Source organism: Prionailurus viverrinus, chromosome B4 (genome assembly GCF_022837055.1).
Source record: "Prionailurus viverrinus isolate Anna chromosome B4, UM_Priviv_1.0, whole genome shotgun sequence".
Lineage (NCBI taxonomy): Eukaryota > Metazoa > Chordata > Mammalia > Carnivora > Felidae > Prionailurus > Prionailurus viverrinus.
In genome coordinates this window covers 24797015-24819533 of record NC_062567.1, presented here as the reverse complement: position 1 = coordinate 24819533, position 22519 = coordinate 24797015, and the positions used below count along the sequence as shown (strand labels likewise).

At 44.9% G+C, this 22519-nt stretch overlaps 1 protein-coding gene and 1 non-coding gene across 11 annotated transcripts in view; one reads left to right on the top strand and one right to left on the bottom strand.

Moving 5' to 3' along the window:
* Positions 1-22519, bottom strand: part of SVIL (supervillin) — a 233040-nt gene that overhangs the window by 23003 nt on the left and 187518 nt on the right. For 8 of the 10 annotated variants that reach the window (XM_047865432.1, XM_047865435.1, XM_047865436.1 and 5 more), the window contains 10 exons: positions 20158-20205; positions 11075-11222; positions 8921-9010; positions 8744-8830; positions 7302-7479; positions 4794-4966; positions 3087-3242; positions 1497-1633; positions 774-921; positions 509-654 (listed from right to left, as the gene is read on the bottom strand). In XM_047865432.1, the coding sequence (XP_047721388.1) occupies positions 509-654; positions 774-921; positions 1497-1633; positions 3087-3242; positions 4794-4966; positions 7302-7479; positions 8744-8830; positions 8921-9010; positions 11075-11222; positions 20158-20205 (1311 nt within the window). The remainder of the gene's footprint in view (positions 1-508; positions 655-773; positions 922-1496; positions 1634-3086; positions 3243-4793; positions 4967-7301; positions 7480-8743; positions 8831-8920; positions 9011-11074; positions 11223-20157; positions 20206-22519) is intronic. The other 2 variants (XM_047865431.1, XM_047865439.1) reach the window with 1 other exon arrangement.
* On the top strand, positions 17570-17676 carry LOC125171388 (U6 spliceosomal RNA). The gene has a single exon (XR_007154305.1). It is a non-coding gene; the product is annotated as a U6 spliceosomal RNA (small nuclear RNA).

Genomic DNA, 22519 nt, shown 5'->3' with positions numbered 1-22519 from the left:
AAAAAATACAAAAAGAAAATATGAAAAAAAAGGAAAAAAAATTACATTTTGCCTAAAACAGAAAAGGCTTCAATGATCCATGACCCCTCTGAACAATATTCTGAATTCTATATTTGTATTTAACATGGCAGCAGTGGTTTGAATTCACAAGTAAATATCCCTTAAAAATATGCCACTGTTCAGGGCGCCTGGGTAGCTCAGTCAGTTAAGCGCCTCTTATTTCGGCTCAGGTCATGATCCCAGGGTTCGTGAGTTCAAGCGTCGCATCGGACTCTGCGCTGACAGCGCGGATCCTGCTTGGGATTCTTCCTCCCTCTCTCTGCCCCTCCCTGACTTGTGTTCTGTCTCTCAAAATAAATAAATAAAAACTTAAAAATAAGTAAATAAATGTCACTGTTCAACAACAGGCACTAACACTGGCCAGCGCATATCGGGCGCTTACTATCTATTTTATTGGGCTACCCCATGCAAAGGGTTTCTCAGTGAGGATGGTGCCCGGGCACTGTACCTCTTTTGACTGTAGAAGGGAGCACTTTGGAATTTTCCCCCAGTAGTCGTCATCAGGAACAAGTTTGTCATCCATCAGACGGTAAATGCAGTTTGTTTCAATTATGGCTGTCTCATAGAGTTCGTCTTCTTTTGGGTCTCCGGCGGCTTTGGGAGGAGAACGATAAGACAGTATGACATTTTACACTGAAAAGTGGCTGGTTTAGAAGAACGAAGTAGGGGGGAAGAAAAGTCTCGTGATTCTCTGAAATACAGTAAACTCTTACACTGGTAACTGGTTTGGCCACCCAGAAGCTTCCAGAAGTCTTTGGCTGCATGAGTGTGTGTATTAATTCCTTCTTCGATAGTTTGGATATAAGTAGCTCTACAACCAAGTTCCCTCTTTGTCTGAATTAAACCCGCAAGTTCTGAGGCCTGGAAAAAAGGAGGAACACAGTTACCTGGGTAGACAAGCCTGTGGCTAGGGTGGAGGGGAGAAATGGTGTGTCTGCAAGGAAAACCAGGTGACCACAGGGGCTGCAGGCCCAGGTTGTTGGCTATTTTAGGCAAGGTGGAGAAAACGTATGGGGGGTACAATTCTCTAGAGCAACAGCTCTTTGTTTTCAAATCTAAGAGATGGCTTGTGGAGTTTTCGATAAATGCCCATTCTCTGGGCTTCTCCCCAGGAGATGCTCATTCAGTAAGTCTGAGGTAGCACTTCACAGATAACCTGGGACAAACAGCTTTGAAGTGATACGCCAGTTCCTTTCACACGGAATAGGACTTAAAATCTGGACAGGAGGGCCAGAATCCTTCCAAAACATCCCACTCAAGCAAGTACCTAATGATTACTTGTTTGAGAGACATTCAGCAAAAGAAATACTACCCATCCCTTCTCACTCGATTTCGCATCTGAGAAGCCCTTGTAATGATCTAGCAACTGTGGAACAGTCTATCGGGCGTGCACAGGAGATGATTAACGGAACAGTTTTTATTTTTCAGATACCAACCTTTGCCTTTTCTATGACATTTGCAAACTCTCCTACCCACAGGAAGCAGTGATGGGGAGAGAGCAGGAGGAAGCAGTCCCCGCTGTTGAGTGACGAAGCTCGAGGTTCAACCAGTCGTGTCTGCACGTGTCTTCTTCCTGTAAGGCGGGAGACAAAGAGTCACCATCTTCCCAGACAGGAGACCTCTCCAAGCCACAGGAAGGACCAGGAAGCACCTCTGCTACAGACTTTTGCAATTCTAAAGACTCTTGTCTACCAATACCAGTTCCGTGATGCGGGGTGGTGGAAGGGGGGTTCGAATGTTGGCCTTAGAGGTTACTCTCCCTTGCCAGTGTTAGGACACCCACTGGCGTCCTTTTACAGCAAGTGTGTGGATTAATCAAGTTCCCTCCTCCAGGAAAGTTAGCAAACATGTTCCTTTTCCCTCTGTAACTCCTCTCCCCGTCTCTTTCTCTTGGCGTGGCCCACCTCCTACATTTCATACCCTCTGCCAGCCGTGCTGCAGGTGAGGACATGCCTTCACACAGCATCTTCCTCCTGGGGGCTTTCATGCCACACTGAGGGCAGTCTTAGTGGGGATCAGCTAGGAGGGAAGCACTGCTTTGTGCTGCTTTCCACACCTTCTCCTGAGTGGCCATTGATTTAGACCTTTCCACAGTCACACGGACAGTGCTATCTCTGGGTCAGAACTTGGGAAAAGAGGGTTATTTGTGCTTGTGGCATGTCCTCCGAATGCATTGAAAAGGCCGGTGCAGAAACACACGGGACACCCTCAGTGAAGGATATTTTGTCCATCCTCCCCTCCCTGATTACTCTAGCAGTAATCGTCTCTCCTCCTAGCCTGCAGCTTCTCTGGTTGTCTCCCTTGCCAGTGACAGAGGGGGTGTTGGAGTGGAATCCTGGTCGCCCTCACTTGCCTCTGCTGTCCCTGGATTCCTTCTCCAAGAACCTGTGTCTCTCCTTCTGGCCCACGCTGACCTTGCTTACCTCAGCCAGGAGAACTGAGTGGAGAGAGCCACCACGAAGGCTGAAGGGGCATCTGGAGCTGCGTGACAGTGCGGAGGCGGGGCTCACGGGGCTAGGGGAGGCAGCAGCAGAAGCTGAGCTTCTAGAATGGGAGAGACCTGGGGGCAAATCCAGCCCTGCTACTCGACAGCGGCTGTGACCCCAATCAGGTCACTAACCTCTCGAAGTCTCAGTGGACAGAGTATCTCCCACCTCAAGGGATCTTGAGGACCTCAAAGAGCATGCGTTCCCTTCTGCTTACGGTCAGGACTCCTGACGTCACCAGACTAAAACCCCTAGTCAACGTGCGATTCCTCTGTGCTGCTTTTATTCATTTATTTATTAAGTGATTTTTCAATTTTTTTTATCTTTATTTTTGAGAGAGAGAGACAAAGTGTGAGCAGGGGAGGAGCAGAGAGAGAGGTAGACACGGAATCTGAAGCAGGCTCCAGGCTCCGAGCTGTCAGCACAGAGCCCGACGCGGGGCTCTAACTCACGAACTGTGAGATCATGACCTGAGCTGAAGCCGGACGCTCAACCGACTGAGCCACCCAGGCACCCCTCCTCTGTGCTGCTCTTAAATACCTTTAATCTGTAACAGCATCAGCTTCTTGTAGGGCACCGCGCTGTTGTTGGAATTCTGTTCGGTCAGGTTGACGCTCCGCAGGCTGACGTTGCTGAAGTTTTCTTTACTGGCTAAACCTGCCAGGGTGACTTCTGAGAAGTTGGAGTTGGAGGACACTGGGAGGGTTGAATAAGGAAACAGTGTGGGGGTGGGGCGCGGGGGAGCAAGATGGGCAGGTGAAATGTCAATGTTTACAATCAGAGATTCAGAACCGACTACCTTTCTCTTTGAAACTTAATCCTGCGGGGGAGAATGTGCCCGGGTTTGGTTGCCTATGCAGTTCGGTGTTGAGTCACCGTACCAGGGTTTAACCCTGTATTGGAGTAGACACACGTTACACCTCGCCTTGCAGAGAGACAAGAATTGAGAGACAACGTGGACCAACTGCTGTACTATAAAATCAGGAGCTGGACTCGTGTGTTGCACTTCCACTGAAAGCTGTTATAACTCCTAACAATCTTTAGATGTTAATGCAAATGCACCCCAAGGAAAACCACAAGACGTATTTTAACAAAAGTCTCTATACGTAGGTACTCTGTAGGGATGGCTTAGTCCTAATCTTTCTCCTGGAGGCAAAATGATCAATTAGCTGATCTCCTGAGGTCTTCCGCCCCGGGATTAAGACCGTAATAACAAGATGCTGGGTTTTCCATGGCACCAACAGATGTGTACGTGACATGTGTCTATCGTCACAAAGATATCCCCAAGCCCCCGAGAGTGGAGGTAGAGGAAACGTACCTAAAGTTTGTGCCAGCAAGCCTTTATTTCTTTAACCGATTGTTTAAAAAAAAAAAAGCATAGGTGCTAGAGAGAAATTCAGCAAATTGTTCTGCTGGGATTAGGCTCTTTCTCACGCTACTTGACAATTCGTATGGCATCACGGTTTTGACATACGTTCTCTTAGTCAATCAGTTACAACGAAAAGACTCAACCCTTTTGTGTAAATACTGAGTCTCTAAGAAAAACTTGAGGAAGTAGGTTCATGAGTGCTGAAGGAAAATAACAATTATAGCGAGAATATTCAAACTGGCAAGACTGTGTATGCTATTAGCTCCACCAAGAAAACCACTGTTTCAGAACTATGGAAGCCCATGTTACCAGGCTGAGCAAAGCGGAGCGTGGAGCTCTCTCCTCCCTCCCGTTCACTGCCTCCACCCCCAGGCCCCGGCGCTACCCAACTCACATCCCCAGCTCCGAGGCTCCTGACAGAAGCAATCTGGAAAGCATTGTTTTAGGCGTTTAATAATATGAAAATCTAGGATTAGGAAAAGCAGCAGTTTGGGATGTTTTCTCACGAGAGATCAAATGATTTGCTCTTGAGCAAGATTAAGTGGGGAGTGACTACGTTTGGGCTCTGCAGAGCTGAAAATGGGTTCAATTACAAAGCCCAGAAACGTCCTTTTCCAATCTCTTGAAAGAAAAGTCAACCAAGCAGGATAATTTAAGTTAACCAAGGGAACAGATGCTCCACGCTGTTAGAATTTCTGGGAAAAGCCTTTAAATTCCAGGCAGGTGTGCACAGCACATGTGTGTGCAAATTTACTCATTTTTATGTGACGAGTGTCTTTTGAGCACATTATTGGCCTTAGCAAGGCAGAAAAAGAGGGTTCAAATCACCTAATCACCAGTTCCGAAGCAGGGGTAGGGTGGTGGTTCCACATACTCACTCTTTTCTACTTTCATCCGCTTTGACTCCATGAAGGCAACGTTTAATCTCTGCTCCGTGTATTCCTGAAGGAGATCTTCTCTGGCTGCCAGCATTTTCAAGGGATTTTTGGAAGCCTGAACCCGGCGCTTGGGCCTTACTGCGCGCTTGTGCTCGGCCACAGAGGAGGTCAACCTGGGGAGCAAAGTGGAGCTGTGACCTCGGTCTGCGTATCATCCACACCTGGTTTATTTGGGGGTCTCTGACCCGAAGCGACGGTCTCTGCAATGTCACTTCCTGATTTTGTTGTAAGTCTTACAACTCCCCCTCCTGCCCGCCACTCCCTGACATGGAGACAGAATCTTGGAGATGGAGATTGATCCAAAATCCCAGAGGCTCTCCCCACACCACGCCCTGTGGTCTCTGCCTGGGGGCACGTCTGGTGCCTCATGGGGCAACTCATTCCATTACTCGATGGCTCTGAAGGGTGGGAAGTTCTTCCCCACCCTCATCAAACCCACGGACTCTTCCTAATATTCCTGTTGGAATATTACACACATGTACTTCTGTCCCTGGTGAGCCCTTCAGGGATTTACAGCCAGCCCTTGCTTCTCGACTTAATTCTCTTTCCTCCATACTAAACTTTCTCTTGACACAACAGTTTTCCAGTTTCCTTATGAACTCCCCTCTTAACTAGCCTCCTCTCAGCCCTTTGCGCCTTTCTGAAAAATAACCACAACTTTGAAGAATATGTTGAAATAAAGTAAGTCCACGAAACCAACTGTAACCGCCATACACACACTCAGCTCTCTGGGGCAGAGCAGACACGGGGAGGTGGGTGGGCCAGTCACACGGTTTCCTAACAGATTCTGCTGCTGCTCTTGACTTCCAACTGCACGGTCTCTGTGCTATCGTATAATATATAACATCGTCCTCTGTGTGTGTGTGCATAAACGTAGATGTATATATGTTTATATATAATGACTTAAGCAGTGACATCTGGGATGGGAGAAGATGAGAAATGGTTAAATAGCCATGTGTGCAAATACATAAAATATCATTTAAAGGTGGGAAATGGAAAATTCTTCATTTAAAAAAATGTTTAAGCTTATTTATTTTGAGAGACAGAGAGACAGAGAGAGAGAGAGAGAGAGAGAGAGAGAACACGCAGATGTGTGCGTGAGTGGGGGAGGGACAAAGAGAGAGGGAGAGAGAATCCCACGCAGGCTCTGAGCTGCCAGTGCAGAGCCCGTCATGGGGCTCGAACCCATGAACCGTGAGATCGTGACCTGAGCTGAAATTAAGAGTCGACCCAACTACTGAACCACTCATGTGCCCCTGTTCATTTTTTTCTTAAGATAGAAAAAAACTGACAAAATGGAAATATGCAACAAATGCATCAGGAGCAGCTTAAGGAAAAATGTAGGATAACCACACAGACTTCTAGAAGAGACTGTCACTCTGACAATCTGTGGGGAATAGACAGATGTGGTCGGTAGCTGTGGGCTTAGCCTGGCCAGCATATATGCTTCCCGGTTTCTGATAAGAGTACCTGGGCTCTGGCTCTGGCTCTGAAGGGCATCCAGAGACCAGCTCTGGGGCACCTGGCATCTTCCCGTCCCTTGGCCACAATGACCGCTGTAGGGCTGGGCTCAGACCCTAGAAAATCAAGCCTGGAACCTGTGCTGGAAGGAACAACTGGGAAGAGAAGCAGCCTATGCTGGGGTGGCCACGGAGCCGAAAATTCCACAGCTGGGGTGGGCAACTCCCGCAACACAGTGATAGCTTGGCTGGAGCAAAGCAGCCCCACGGAAAATGGAAAAGAGAGAGACTTCATTCTGAGGAGCCTCTGGAACCCGAATTCACACCTGCACTTTTCAGCGAGTGAACCCGTAAATCCCTCCACACCTTTCTTTTGCCACAGTCAGTTTGACTTGGGCTTCTTTCTGGCACCTGCAGTGAAGGAATCCTAACACCATACCTGCTTTCCTGAGGTGGGTTAGCCATGATCCTGTGTGAAAAGAGACCCTTGGACATCAGAGAGAAGACTGTCGGGCCTATTAATTTCATAAATTATTGTAAGTTAAATAACACGCTTTACTGATGTTCTAGTTAGTTGTATTAGTTTGAGCCCATGTGATCCAAAATTTTTTCAGAGTGAGGAGTAAGTGAAAGGTATAGAAATCTTTGCTAAATTGAGGGGTGGGGGCAGTATCTAGAAATCGGCAAAACAAGAATCAATTATGTAACAAATCCAGTGACATTATTTTTAACGGGCCAGAGCAAACATGTGTGGCACACGCCGTGTATGCCAGATCTCCTGCCTGGGCGCACATTCGCTCTGGAGCGCCCGTGTTTTCCCTACCCCACGGTGCCACGTGGCTGGCTCTGGAGAATAACAATTTGGCCGTAATGAGTTCTAGTCGTAGAAGGAGATACAGTGAGAGAAGACCCTCGTGGAAGTGCTGTGTGAAGGCCGAGGTAGGAATCCGATCTCTGTGGGCGAAAGATAGAAACTAAAATAACTCACTTAGGGGTGTAAGGGTCGAAAATGACATCGAAGTCCTCGTCCAGCTCCACGGGGCTTCTCGGTAGAGTGTAGTCCATGCTGCGGTAAAACCTGGCAAAGGTTTCGTCATCGTCCAACTTCATCACCTCTTTAACAGATTTGCCGGTGACCGTGAGTACAGTTTCCTGCATCCCACCAACTATGAACAAGTGCAGCAAATAAATGACGTCAGATTCGTGTAAAAACACTACTCCAAACTACGCCTCCCGATAGCTTAAAAATGATTCCCCCCACCCACGTTCCAGGAGTGGAGAAACATGGTGGTGATGCCCAGGGCTCTGTGGATGCTTCCTGGGCCTTATTGGACTTGTTGTGAGAGGACTTCTCGTCTGAAAACAGCTGGCACCATGAGAGCGGTAGGAGGCAGGTACTTGTTCCTTTTGCTACTGGAGGCAGAGCCAGCCTCGGCCTAATTCTAGATCAGGAATCGGTATAAACTTTTTCTGTAAAGGGTCACGTAGTAAATATTTCTGGGTCTGCATGGGAGGCTATATGATGTGTTGCATGCATCAGCTCTGCTGTGCAAAAGTACTGCTGACAATACATGAACAAATGAGCATGCTTTCATTCCAGTAAAACTTCAGGAACAAAAACAGGTGGAAAGCTGGATTAGTTTACTGACCCCTGGGCTAGATCACAGTCACAGATACATAGTAAGCTTTGAGTTGTTTGAATGTCTTGCCTTGCCAGTTTAGTTATTACATTACACTTTTATGTTTCTGGTATAAAGTGCTTTTCTGTATTATTTCCAACATATTAGGGGGTCACTGTCAATAGTAGTGACTCCTAGTGCTTAGTATTTGATCATTTTCAAGTACTGGACATTTTTATTAAGAGATGAGGCTATTTCTGCATATTATTCTTTTACTTTGTATACTTCATGAACTTCTGTATTGAAATATTCAACATTTATGCAGAAATCACTTGCAATAAGATATGTCAGCTGCTACATTATTAGAAACTGATATATACTATTTAAATTCCATCAGGCCTAAGATCATGTCGATTTTGTGTAATACCTGCTTTCAAGTATAAGAGCCACATACCAAGTTCACAGTCCTGACTGGATGACATCCCAAAGATTGAGACTCAGAAGCCAACCTTATTGGGGGTCCCCAATCTAGTACATTATGAAGTGAATCAGACCTTGGTAACCCAATCATTCTTGACTTCCTTTTTAACATGATAAGAAAGATCATGCTTTCGCTATTAATTGATGAAGTCAAGTCGAAAGAAGACAATTTAGCTGAGAAGAAGAAGCAATCAGATTTGTGATTTGGAGATTTTGAGAGAGGAGCAGGGTTTTTTTTATTTTTAGGTTTCCTTGGCTGCTCATTGAAATCTGCACCACAGAGTGCTCTAAGCATGAAAACGGAAGCTTCCCTCCAGCTTCTGATATGTACCTTTGTTATTCAGCCTTCTTAGAAAGGTTTCCAGTCTGTCCAACTTCAGGTCCGATTCCAACTGCATGTCTGGTCTGGCTTCGATATCTAGGCAAGTGGAAACCATCCATGAGAGGTGCAACTCACACTCTTCTGATCTGAGACCCACCGGTACAACTGGGTACCTCAGTGACTTACCTTCCAAGGGTTTAGACACTGGCGTGGTGCCCCTCGTTTTATTGCAAATAGGAGATGCCACTGGAGTTATGGCAGTGGGTGATGCCAAACCTGTAGAACATCAAAGGGGCGATTTAGTATCTCTGGATCATTTCTGGAGATTCCCAGGACCCTGCTGGCTATTAGTCCCAATGTAGATTTTACAACTTCTAGAACTTACACACATGCGCGAATGTGCACGCACGCGTGCATTCGGCAGGTGCCATGACTATGTAGGACCACTGCAAATGTGGATAGAATTTTGTAGTTTCTAGGGACTAGAATAGGTGAGAAGCTACTACAATGAGGACATGTGAGAACATATGCCCATAATCTGTAAATGGAATAAGAGTGTACAAGAGGCATCAGAATATACTTGAACAAACGGAGTGGTGGGTTCTGAAGCCCCTTTGAGGCAGTGGAGGTGGTTCAAGAGGAAGTATATCTGCACCGTGTCCCATAGAAGAAGTGGAGAAAGGGCCGTGTCACAGTAGCGGGCTCGTGGCCCCTCACACTGGAGTTTTCCTGCAGGCGGGGAAGCGGTGGGGGCAGTGTGGCCTTTGCGGCATCCTTCGGAGTGTGATTTTATTGAGCAATAGCCCAAGGAGTGCTAACCTTTTAGAAGAAAGACACAGAAGAGGTTACACTTAAATTGATTTATGTTGTTGAAGGGTCACATCCATCTGGGGTGTGGCTGGGAACTAGCGATATGCTTGCACATCTATTTACCAAGAAGCAGAGTGGGGAATCTTTTAAGAGTGTAAAGGTGGGGCGCCTGGGTGGCTCAGCCGGTTAAGCATCCAACTTCGGCTCAGGTCATGATCTCATGGTTTGTGAGTTCAAGCCCCACATTGGGCTCTGCACTGGCAGTATGGAGCCTGCTTAGGATTCTCTCTCTCTCTGCCCCTTCCCCCTCTAACTCTAGCTCAAAATATATATATATAAAATATATATATTAAATATATAAATATGTATTTATATATATTTTTATATATTATATATATATATAAAATATATGTATAAAATATATAACTAGCTCCAAGATAAACTATACATATACACACACACATATGTACATATGCGTGTGTGTGTGTGTATGGTATAAAGGATGAAAGAAAGAGATTCCAGCACAGAGAAGGTATCTGGTTGGGACAAGAAACCTTAATAAAGGCAAAGATGAGCACTTTGTTCCTCGCCTAGGTAGAAGGGATTGATAAGGAAAGGAACCAGTGCATTTACGGAGAACAGAATGAAATGTTAATGTCCATAGTATTCACTTGTAATAAATATGAAATCGTCAGATGACATTGCCCTTTCAGCACCCCTCAGAGAACCACATCTGGAGAATACGTAACTAGGTGCCTGTCGCTTACAAGGAAAAATGAATGAATGGATTGCTCTGCTCCTTCCTCCTGTTAGCTGGAGAGGGGTGTGGAACAGCATAAAACTTTCAATGAAAAATACTGCAATGTAGTTTAAAATTTCAGTCTTAGGTGATATTCTAAAAGTATTTCTCGGCAGGTGCCTGTATTTGCTTGATGATGTCAATAAAAATTTAAAAATTTACTTCAATGACCCGACCTGCCGAAGGTTTCTATCAGCGAGGAAGCAAACGTTCTTGAGAGATAATAAAGTAAAAGTTGGTATCACAGGCAGTACAGGTGCAGCTCGCCATCACCTACTAACAGGATGCACAGGAGAGGGAAGAGTCCCTTAGCACAGAGATCACGAATGCCGAAGGGAGCAGAGGGGCCCCAACTCCTGGAAACCTGGCCCTCTGCACCGTCGGGGCGCCCCCTGCCATCCGTTCAGGCAGCCACACAAGAGCTCCTAGCAGTGGGACATCTCTATCCCAACTAAAGACCAGGGTTTTTCCTTAGGAGGGAGGACATGTAAATTTAAATGACACCAATAAGTCAGCCAGAGAAAAGACAGATATCATGTTTTCACTAGGATGTGGAATGTGAGAAACTTAACAGGAGACCACAGGGGAAAGGGAAGGGGAAAAAACAGTTTAAAACAGAGAGGGAGGCAAACCATAAGAGACTCTTCAACACAGAGAACAAGCTGAGGGTTGATGCACACCCGAACCCACGCGCACACGCGGAGCATGTCCACCCCTCCCCCCGCTCTGACCTTTCTTCACCATCCTGCCGGCCACCGTGAACTGGGTGGAGTCGTTGGCTGCTCCCTTGCCTTTGGTCTTCCAGGCTTCTTCTCTCACAGTGATGAGGTGCTTCCTCTCTTCGATAGTCATCTGGCTCTCCCGACTTTCTGTGACCCGCTGTTTGTAAAGTGTACCGGGGAGAAAAGGGGAGAGGGAAATGACAGAGACGTGAATTTTAGCAGGTGGCACTGCGTGAGCCGAAAGTCAGGCAAACAAACAGGAGGGCTACACTCTCCACAAACGTCTGTCACTGTTCTATCGGAAACAGGTTTGGCTTCCCTACTTCCAGCTTGGGTCAGAGATCGCCATCAAGAATAATGAAAATTTAGGTTAAAACTGTGATTTTTCTTTTTTCTTTTTTTTTTCCCCACTCGTTTGTTTGGAATACTGGAACACCAAAATGATACTTGGGAAAAATCAACAAAAATAGACTGTCTTCGTGCCATGAATTTCACAGGGTTTTAAAGTTGCTCTGTTCTGGGCTGCATAGGTGGCTCAGTCAGTTTGGTTAAGCGTCCGACTTGGGCTCAGGTCATTATCTCATTATCTCATGTGAGTTCGAGCCCCGCACCGGGCTCTGTGACCAGTCAGAGCCTGGAGCCTGCTTCGGATTCTGTGTCTCCCTCTCTCTCTGCCCCTCCCCCACTCACACTCTGTCTCTCTCTCTCTCTCTCTCTCTCTCTCAAAAATAAACATTAAAACAACTATAAAGTTGGTATGTTTTACCTAGCTAAACTTGGCTGATTAGGAAATTTTATCCCTATATAGTTACAAAACACATGGTCAATCCAGAAAATCTCATCCACTTGAGTTCATGAGGAACACGGTCAATTATGAAGGAGAGAAAGCTGATTAGGAATAAAGTATGCTACAAGAGGGTTTTCTGGAACTCAGCATGCTTTTTCTGAGACAACTATGTTACATGGGCAGCTAGGCAGTTCAGCCAATGAAAGTGACTTTTAGGCCCTAGTATATCTGACATTGAGGATAAATTGTACTATAGACATAATCTACATATAGAAAAACATTTCCACCTAAAAAATATTTTCAAAAGCTTCTAACTGAAAGATACCTGCCTCTTTAGTTTCTAAGCCACTGGACTCATTTGGTCTGGGGGAAAGAGGCTTAGGGGGACTGAGGGAGGCCAGGAGAGGGGTCTCCAGAGAGGGGTGGGCTGAGATGAAGGGAAGAAGCAGAAGGCCGAGCTCAGGACACCCGGGGCCAGTGCCGGGGAAGGGGTCGGCCAGGGACAGAGGGTGTGGATGATGGTGGTGGGGGACACTGGGGCGGGAGGCCTTCAGTGGTGGTAGGACAGAGTTTGCTTTCCCTTCTCCTCCTCCGTGATGCTTTCCTCTCACTACCAAACCCCTCTCCGAGAGCGACTTGGAATTAGGGTCCTTGCGCAAATCATGAGTGGGAAAGTTCAAGAGAAGTGTCTTTAAATTTTTTTGACAATTTGTTTTGATAAAATTGGAAATGTATCCAGTGGCAGGGGGCACGGGCCGGGGAGAGAAGCAGGGGCAGGTGCTGTGGGAGCGAGTGTTGAGGAGGGCAGAGAGGAAAAGCCTCCTCCCAAGCAGAAGGAGCTTCCCTCGATGGCTGTCTGTCCGCCCCAGGATGGCTCCCACGGCAGGGGTTCTAACACTGGCGTGGCCTCCTGGCTTTGTGCATTTGCTTTCACCTCAGCCTTTTCTCAGACCCGAGGTGTGCCCTTCCTGCCGGTGCCTTTGCTTGTAAGCTACAGATAAGCTTGCCTTAGCCTCTGCTGGCAGTCTCCCCAGCAACTCTTCCCTTGTGGGAAAACCGGGAGACCCCCGAGGGGCAGTATGTCAGATTCTGTCCCTCCACACAGGCCATCCCACTGTGGCCAATTAGATTCCGTTAACTGACCAGCAGAAAATAACTTCCAGATTCATTCAGCAAGAAAGCAGAGATGGGCACAGTCCATCCTCCTAAAACACTGGAATGATGGAGGCTGATGCAGGAGAGGGTTCCTTCCCTCCTGTCCAGAAAAGATGTACATAAAACCACATCTGCCCTGACAACATATGGTTTCAGCCATGAACATGGACTTGTCCAACATCTAGTTTGTGAATCTTTTATAGACGTCTTCTACAGAGCAATCACTGCCAGAAGGGATTTTGAGATCCTTGGTAATTTAGGTTAAAAAAAAAAAACAACACACCCTTTTCCTGAAGAGATAGGACAACTAAAAGCAATGCCTGATCCTGGCTTGGATCCTAGACGGGGTGGGGTGAGGGCTAAAAGGGACACGGTTGGGGTGGAAGGTGGGGGGGAATGGACACAGTTGGAAATGGGCTGTGGATTAAACATTGCATCAGTGTTGAATGTCCTCATCTGGATCACATTACTGTGGTTATGGAAGTAAGCCAGACTGAGTATATGCCCCCAAATCTCATACATTGAAACCTAAGCCCCCGTGTGACATATTAGGAGGTGAGGCCTTTGGGAGGAGTTAGGTCATGAAGGTGGAGCCCTCCTGAAGAGGAGTAATGCCCTTATAAAGGACACCCCACAGAGCCCCCCTGCCCCTTCCACCATGTGAGGAGCAGATGGTCATCCAAGAACCAGCAAGAGGGCTCTCAGTAGACACTGAATCTACGGACACCTTGATCTTGAACTTTCAGCTTCCAGAACTGTGAGAAATCAATTTCTGTTTATAAGCCACTCAGTATATAGTGTTAGGGTAGCCCAAACTATATATATATATATATATATATATATATATATATATAAAATCATGTATATGCATAGGAGACAGAAGGGGACAGGAGGAAGTCAGCAGTGGGGGCTGGGGTTGAGGGAGGAAAGGAGACATGAGTGGGGACAGCCAGAAAGTGCCAACAGTTGGTGGCTTTGGTAAGGAGTAGATGACAGTGCCCTATCACAGTAACTTTTTTTTTTATCAGTTTTAAATTTTATCCAAATAAAATATTATCCAAAAGTTAAAAAGCCTTTTCCTTCACTTTCCCACTCATGGCTGGGGGATGACCCTCATTCCAAGGAAGTCTCTCAATCACATACCCTTATTAAATAAACTATGCCAGGAAGACCTCGTCAAAATTCAAAAAAGATAATACGTTTTCTTTGAAAATGAAGTTTCAGGAATGAATTTTAATCAAATCAATATAGCATTTGGCTTAAAGCATTTTAAAGAAGCATATGAAGAAAGTTTGCTTCTCCAAAGACCCAGATATCACCAGTTCTGGTGAACTTGGTGACACATCTCCAAAGTCCTGGGTGTGGTTCATGACTCAAAAAAATGGCATCCCCGAATCAACAACTCCATCTCCCAAAGCACTCAGATTCCCCTGGAGCTTCTGGAAGAACGTGGTGGATATGAGCCCTGGAATGATACAGCTGTTGTAGGACTTAAAGCTTCCAGCAGTTTGCCGTATCTTTATTATGGAGTATTTTTTTTCACTCCCTTCTCAATATTAAGATTAAATGTAAAAGCTTTTGCCTCTCTAAAAGTTTTATTTTAACTTTGCCAGTTATTGAAATTGGTTTAGGGTCCCTACTTGCTTTATCTGACTTCAGATGGCTCTAATGGGGTATACAGCTTATTGATTCACTGAAAAAATACAGTTTCTCAAAAGTTGCTATTAAACTTTGAACTCAAAATGTGAAAACAAGATACACATCTTTGTCCATTTACTTTTTTAGCTTTAAATTTCATTATTGTCTTGTCTTGGTTTTCCCTTCTAAGGTTTTTTTCCTTGTTTAGAGAAGGGCGTAGTATTGTATCCTAATAAGTATTGTACCATTTTCCAGGCTTGTGTAGATTGGCTGGAATCGTGAGAGAATTGGGGAAGAAAAGGAATAGAAGCCCACCTGCCTTGTCCTTCACTCTTTCAAATGCAGATCCCATGAAGGTGGTGCCCAGACATGGAGACAGGGAGGGTAAGGAACAGTGTGTGTGTGTGTGTGTGTGTGTGTGTGTGTGTGTGTGTGTGTGTATAGAAGGCAGTGTAACAAGCGAAACAGTTGGGAAGCAAGGCAGGTCTTAGGGATGGACAGAGATTTGGTAGTACACAACTTGAAATTATGTAAAGAGTCAATCTGCAAGAATGTTTTCAGGTTATGGCACTATTCTGTATACCTACTGAAAATGCCTAGTACAGATCTTCCCACATGTTGCTGACAGGTGATAATGGTAAGAAACAGATCTACCACGCTTTAATAGGATTACTACTCTCCTATTAACACAACTAGAGAGCTTCATGGTTAGGAAATACTGTGATCTGGCTTTTAAATTTTTATCTTATTCACATCTAGTTCAACTACAGTGTTGGAAGAAATTATAAGAGCACAGATGAAGTAGTAAAAATAAGGCAAAGTAACAAATCAGTACTTCTTGCTTTTAAAAAATGCTATCACCATTTCGAATTCTGTGTACTGTTAAAAGAAATATGACTTTGCCCCCTCCTTTGGTGATTTCAGTACCTCATTAGCGCATGCAGCCTCAAGTGGCCTGAACAAAATATGAAAAAGACCACAACTAGGCTTAGACCTCAAAGTAACCATAACGTGGTCTTGCCACATCTACCAGGGACTAAGATGAAGGGAGGGGAATACAGGGAAATCTTATTCTGGTACAGTTGGGAGGCATGTGAGGAAGAAGGAAATGTGTGTTAAAGCTCAACAAAGAGACAAACAGTCCATTTAGACAGAACGTGTGTGCTGTTGTAATGCTCTGTTTTCTTTTCTGAGCCTCTGCATTAGCGAACACAGATACCAGGACTGCAGGAGGAAAGGAGTCTCAGAGAACACTGATGAGCTAATGCTAAAAGGTTGGTACATAAAATATTTATCTGGGAAAGTTGTCAAGATACAAAAATACAGATTTTTAAGCCCATTTTAATGTTGAAGTGATTAAACATAAACTACCTATGGTAAATGGCATTTTTCTTAAAACTTAAAAATATATGGAGAGATATCCCATGTTCATGGATTGGAAGCTGCAATATTGTCAAGATGCGAGTTCTTTCCAACTTCTTACAGATGCCAGTTCTTCCTACAATTTGGTACAATTTCAATAAAAATCCCAGCAAGTCACCTTGTGGATACTGACGAACTGATTCTAAAGTTTATATGGAGAGGGAAAAGATCCAAAATAGCCAATACAATATTGAAGGAGAAGAATGAAGTTGGAGGACTGACCCTACCTGATTTTAAGATTTACTGTAAAGTTACAGTAATCAAGAAAAAACCAAACAGATAAATAGATCAATCCCACCTGGGTGGCTCAGTTGATAACCATCTGATTCTTGACTTTGGCTCAGGTCATGATCTCACAGTTTGTGGGTTTAAGCCCCACATCAGGCTCTTTGCTGACAGCATGGAGCCTGCTTGGGATTCTGTCTCCCTCTTTCTCTGCCCTTTCCTCACTTGCTCTCTATCTCTCTCTCTCAAAAAAAAAGGGGGGGGGGAGGGAAAGAGCCCAGAAATACATTCATACAAATATACTCAACTAATCTGTGAAAAGTCCAAGGCAATACAGTGAACATAAGACAGTCTTTTCAACAAGTGGTGCTAGAACAACTGGACATCCACATGAAACTAAAAAAAAAAAAAAAAAAGAAAAAAGAAAAAAAAGAAAGAAAGAAAGAAAGAAAAAGAATCTAGACACAGACTTTACATCCTTCACAAAAATTAACTCAAGATGAATCATAAATCTAAATGTAAAATGCCAAACTATAAAATTTGTAGAAGATAACATAGAAGAAAACTCTAGATGACCTTGAATTCAATGATGACTTTCTAGATGTAACACTAATGAAAGAATTGATAAACTGAAATTCACTGAAATGAAAAAGCCTTTGCTCTGTGAAAGCCACTGTCAAGAGAATGAGAAGACAAGCCACAGACGGAGAGAAAATATCTTCAAAAGACACATCTGATAAAGAAATGTCATCCAAAAATATACAAAGAACTCTTAACACTCAACAATAAGAAAACAACCGATTAAAAGACGGGCAAAGATCGGAACAGACATCTCACCAAAGAAGATCTAGGGGTGGCACACAAGCATATGAAAAGGTGTTCCAAATCATATGTCACTGTGACATGTCATTGCAAATTCAGACACCTGTGAGATACCACCACACACCCGTCAGAATGGCCAAAATCCAGAACACCGACAAGAGCAAGTGCTGGGAAGGATGTGCAGCAACAGGAACTCTGGGGTTTTTTTCGCTGGTGGGAATGCAAACTTGGGTACAGCCACTTTGTAAGACAATCTGGCAGTTTCTCACAAAACTAAACATACTCTCACCATATGACCCAGCAACTGTGCTCCTTGAGACCCAGATGAGTTGAAAATCTATAGCTACACAAAAACCTGCGTATGGATATTTATAGCAGCTTTACTCATAATTGCCAAAACTTGGAAGGCACCAAGATGCCCTTCAGCAAGCAAATGGGTAAATAAACCGTGGTACGTGCTCGCTTCGGCAGCACATGTACTAAAATTGGAATGATACACAGAAGTTAGCATGGCTCCTTGTGCAAGGATGACACGCAGATTCGTGAAGTGTTCCATATTTGTAACCAAACAAACTGTGGTACATCCAGCGAGATTATTATTCAGGATTAAAAAGAAACAGGCTATCAAGTCATAAAAAGACATGGAGAAACTCAAATGCATATTACAAAGTGAAAGAAGCCGGTCTGAAAAGGCTACCAACTCAATGATTCCAACGATATGACATTCTAAGAAAGACAAAAGCACAGAGACAGTAAAGAAATTGCCAAGGATTAGAGGGAGGGAGGTATAAACAGATGGAGTGCAGAGGTTTTTTAGGGCAGTGAAACTAGTCTATATGACACTGTAATCGATGATGGATATATGTCACTATGTATTTGTCAAAATCTAGAGAACGCACACCAAGGCCGAACCCAGATGTAAACTATGGACACTGGGCAATAATGACGTGTCAATGTAGGTTCAACCATTTTAACAAATGTACCACTCTAGTGTGGGATGTTGGTAGTGGGGAAGGCTATGTGTGTGTGTGGGGGGGGGCACAGAAGGTATATGGGAAATCTCCGTACTTTTGGCTCAATTTTGCTGTGAACCTAACACTCCTTAAAAAATAAAGTTTATTTAAAAAGTGTATAGATGTGTGTGTGTGTGTGTGTGTGTGTGTGTGCAATATACAAAATTTATATTTAAAGAGTTCAATGATACATCTTTTCTTTTAAAGTTTAATATGACTTATTTAGAAGAAACCATCCATCCCTGTTCCCCCTTAGTGACAGAACGGCAGGTTTGCTCCAGATTTCGGCCTGTCTTTTGGGGTGGACACTGCTGTCTGTGTGGGGCTGGCCTCTCACAGATCAGCATTCTCAACTCCAGAGGAGCCTAGGAGAATTAAGGAAGAGGCTGCCTTGGGGAGAAAAATGGGAAGATTCCATTGTGAAGATGTCAAGATGTAGTAGGAGGGCTCACCAGGCACCTCTCTCTGACAGCACTCTGTCCCTCTCATATTTGCAATGAGGTCTTTGTGCCTCTCACTCAAAGACCTGTTTTGTCGTCACTAGTCCTAACGGAACAGTATAGTATAGTCATGAGATTTTTAGATGGAGGACGCCTGAGAGGTCTGAAAGTCCCCATTCCGATGAGGAGACGGAGGCCCGCAGAGGGAAATGGCTAGGTAAGTTCCCTCAGACAGTTGGAGGCGAGAATCTTGGATTCGTGACAAAGCGGATGCAGGCACTTTTCACACCTATTTTGACACCAGGGACATTCCAAGGGGAATAAAAACCAACCACTGGTATTTCTGGCTTTAAACATCATCATGTATTATGTACCAGCAGGATTATTCAGCCCAAGCCAGGTCTCCCTTCTGGGGTGGGGCTCAGATGAGGTACTGTGAAGACAGAAGGTAAGGGGGCAGGGGGTCTGTGCTTCCTCCTTTCAGGAGATGACTGCAAGCAGTTCCTGTCAGAATAGCCTCTTCCTTGCTCTGTCTTCCTCTCAGGCCCGTCCACACTCAACTGCCTCCACCACACCTTCCCTTACCAAGCTAAGCAAGATGGCAGGGTTCCTGAGTGCGAGCCGGAACACTCTGATACGTTCCTTGGGCTCCTGACTTGACTTAGAATATAATGCTTGGAGATTAAAAGGGGAAATTTTCCTCTTACACCAGTTCCGTGATTACGAGGTGAATTAATGCCATCAAGTCTAAGAGTCTGACCCAAGGATGTGAAATGTGTGACAGACTGTAAATATATGAAGAACTGATCCCGCGCTCTCTTGCTCGCTCGCTCTCTCTCACACACATACGCACAAACACGCACACCGAAATGCTGCAAGGGAGTTACTTCTCCAAATGAAACAAGTTCTTCCCTACTGCTTGGAAATTGCAATGAGGCTTAAAATGTGTAGGCTTTTCCTCACCTGATTAATAGATACAAAAGACAGGTATTTATGGGCAGCAGGTATAGCAGGAGAATAAGTAGAAGCATATACAGGTTCCTATAGAGCAAAGCAAGAGGATTAGAGGTGAAAAGAGAAGGTTTATCAGAGCAGGGTGGGGAAGAGGAGAGACAAAAACAAGGATTTCTTGGACAGATGTTAATTTTACTCATTGCAATTTCAGCTCTCTTTTCAAGAGAGTCCTGCCCGTTTGTTTTCTTAGAATGCTAACATAAATCCATACGAGCACAGTAAATACACCCGAGTCAGGTCTGTGCTGTAATTAAATGAGTTAACGACAAGATTCCTGCAATTTATATGATAACTCGGTTATGGAGAGGGGAACCAGGACTTTAATGGACAGCTTTAGCATTTAATGTAAAATATCTCATTTGAAGTCGTTTCTAATTTTTCATTCTATGATTAAAAAAAAAAATTAAAGTAACAGGATAGCTCTCTCCTCTGGATAGAGGCGGCATCTTGCCTCGGGGTAAGAAACCAAACACGAGGGCCTCAGAGGGAACCATCACTGATGAGATTACATGTGGTGAGGCAGACGTAGAATTCTGGCTGTCATCTAGAGGACACCTATGTTAGAGTCAGGCTTACCCAAAGCAGATTAGAAATGGCACTATCATCTGCAAATCCTCCTTCTTCCTACAGGTTAAAACAAATAGGAAACATTGCGGACTGCTGGAAGAGTAGGGTTGGGTTAAGGGTGTCACAATCATTTTCAAGGATTTTGTGCCTGGGTTCCATTAGATGCATGCGCATGCTCACACACACAGTCGGGTGGCCCAAACACCAAGTAAACTCACATTCCATCAGTGGGATGAGAATCTTTAATTTGGAGGTCATACCATCAGCCTTTTCTCTCCCTCCTCCCTTAGGCCTTTCAATGGACTGTTTCCTGAATTGTGATTTGGAATTTCAAAGGCAGCAGACAATTAGACCCTGAATTGGCAGATTTACCTTCCTTGAATCTTCAAGAACGTGCCCTGGGGACATCATAGGTCTCAGCTTGATTCCCCTGACCTGATACTATAGAGGGCAGCTGGATATCCAGTCCGTATCTGTGACTCAGACATAGAGCTGGGTGGTGATGGCAAAGTCTATAAAGGCATTTTATTTCCTGGAAAAAGTCTGATATACTGGATGATTATCTTAACAAACTGCATGGGACTCACTATCTGCCTTAAGGTCAAGTATGCCAAAATGAGGTTGAGATTTAGAGTAATTACTCGATAAAAATAAATACATGCAACTGAGCTGTAACAGACAGACTCCTGCTTTTAAAACTTTGCATTATTTTTCTCGCTCTTTGGATGGAATGAGTTACCCTGGAAGAAACGGTCTCCAGATCAGGTTCAAGTGCACACATTCCATACAGTGTGGACCAGGCCAAATCTAGAAACCAAATGGCCTTCTCATCTTCAGAACTCATTATAGATGTTGCAAAGCTGCCCTAGACTAAACCAAGAACGGGAGAAAGAAGAGAGAAGAGTGGCCTAGAGAGAGGAAGGGAAAGAAAGAGGAGAAAGAACCCAGATTGGTTGTTACAGGAAATGAGAGAGTCAGCCATGTAAACGATTGGTGCTCGGAAGCTCCAAACTATCAATCCTGATTCTGGGGGAATAAATTTGGAAAGCTGAGAACTCCTATTAAGTTACGGATTCTCTGAGACATGACTAGTCTTTTAGTAAGGGAAGGAAAACTCTACCTTAGTTCTCCAAATCTATTCATGGGCTAAAAGAATATTTTCTTACCAGATAGGAGCCCAAAGGAGATGCTGGTTAGAGCAACCACAGATTGGTTTAGTTTGAGGACAAACTCTTTGACAGAGACAAAACACTTACAGATTTTTAAGGCATCCTTTCACATTTTTTTAACGTGGTTCCTAGACAATCTAAGATCACTTATGTTGCTCACATTCTATTTTTATTGGACAGCAAGGATTTTCAGAGGGGCAATGGCTGTGATTTCTAGACAGTCCTGTCTCTAGTTCTTGTCTCCTCTGCATTTCCACAGGCTGCAGCTCGTGGGACTGTGCTTACGACACCCAAAAGCTGGAGGAGGGCAAACTGTAAAAGGATCAGCACCCAGAAATTATGTGCCCTTCATGAATGCACAAACTGTGCTGCAAGTGATGCCTTGACTCTATAACCAGCTCCCTTCCTGTCTTGGTGTTAAAGATGGAAGGTTCCGGAGCTTGCTCCCCTTTGCAGAGCTCTCCGGCAGCAAGCCTAGATCCAGCCCATGCAGCAAGATCCCATCGACATGCACCAGGCAGCATGAACGTCCTTCTCTCTCTGGGGCAGGATTCAGACACCCGGCAAGTGGTGGTGTCTCTCAAGGACTCCTCAGCTGTGGGGGGACCGCCTGAAGACAGAGTAGGCTCGAGGCACCTCACATCTAAGCCCAGTGAAGGTGTGACTGAAATATACTGCCAGCCCTTGGGAAGAAAAGAAGCCAAGGGCTTATCAGGGGCCATGTGCAAACCACTTGACCTCAACAGAACTTGAGATTTCCCAATGTCTGCCACAAAAGCCTAAAATAGATCGGCTTATTTTAACTTCAAAGAGCTTACCGTCTCAGGCCAGAGTGAACTAGGTCACTGAGGAGGAGGAGGAGGAGGAGGAGGAATAGTGAGTTCACTACTGCTGCAGAATCTGCAGCGTCCAGGAGCCCAGAGACATCCCTGCACACATGGGCCCCAGGCACACTTAGGGCCCCAGTGCTTCCGTTGACTGTAGTTCCACCCCCAGGGGCTACCCTACCCTGCTTATGACTCTTGCCTTCTGAAAACCTTAGCCAGGTGTGAGGCAGTTCGGATCTCACCTCCTATGCTCACAGCCTTCTGGTGGTCACAGCTCAAATGATCCCCCAATCTCCCGCAATCCCCCAGTGCGATAGGGCTCTTATCACATTCACTCCTCACAAGGACTCTAGCTGGCCATGTGCACGATAGCTC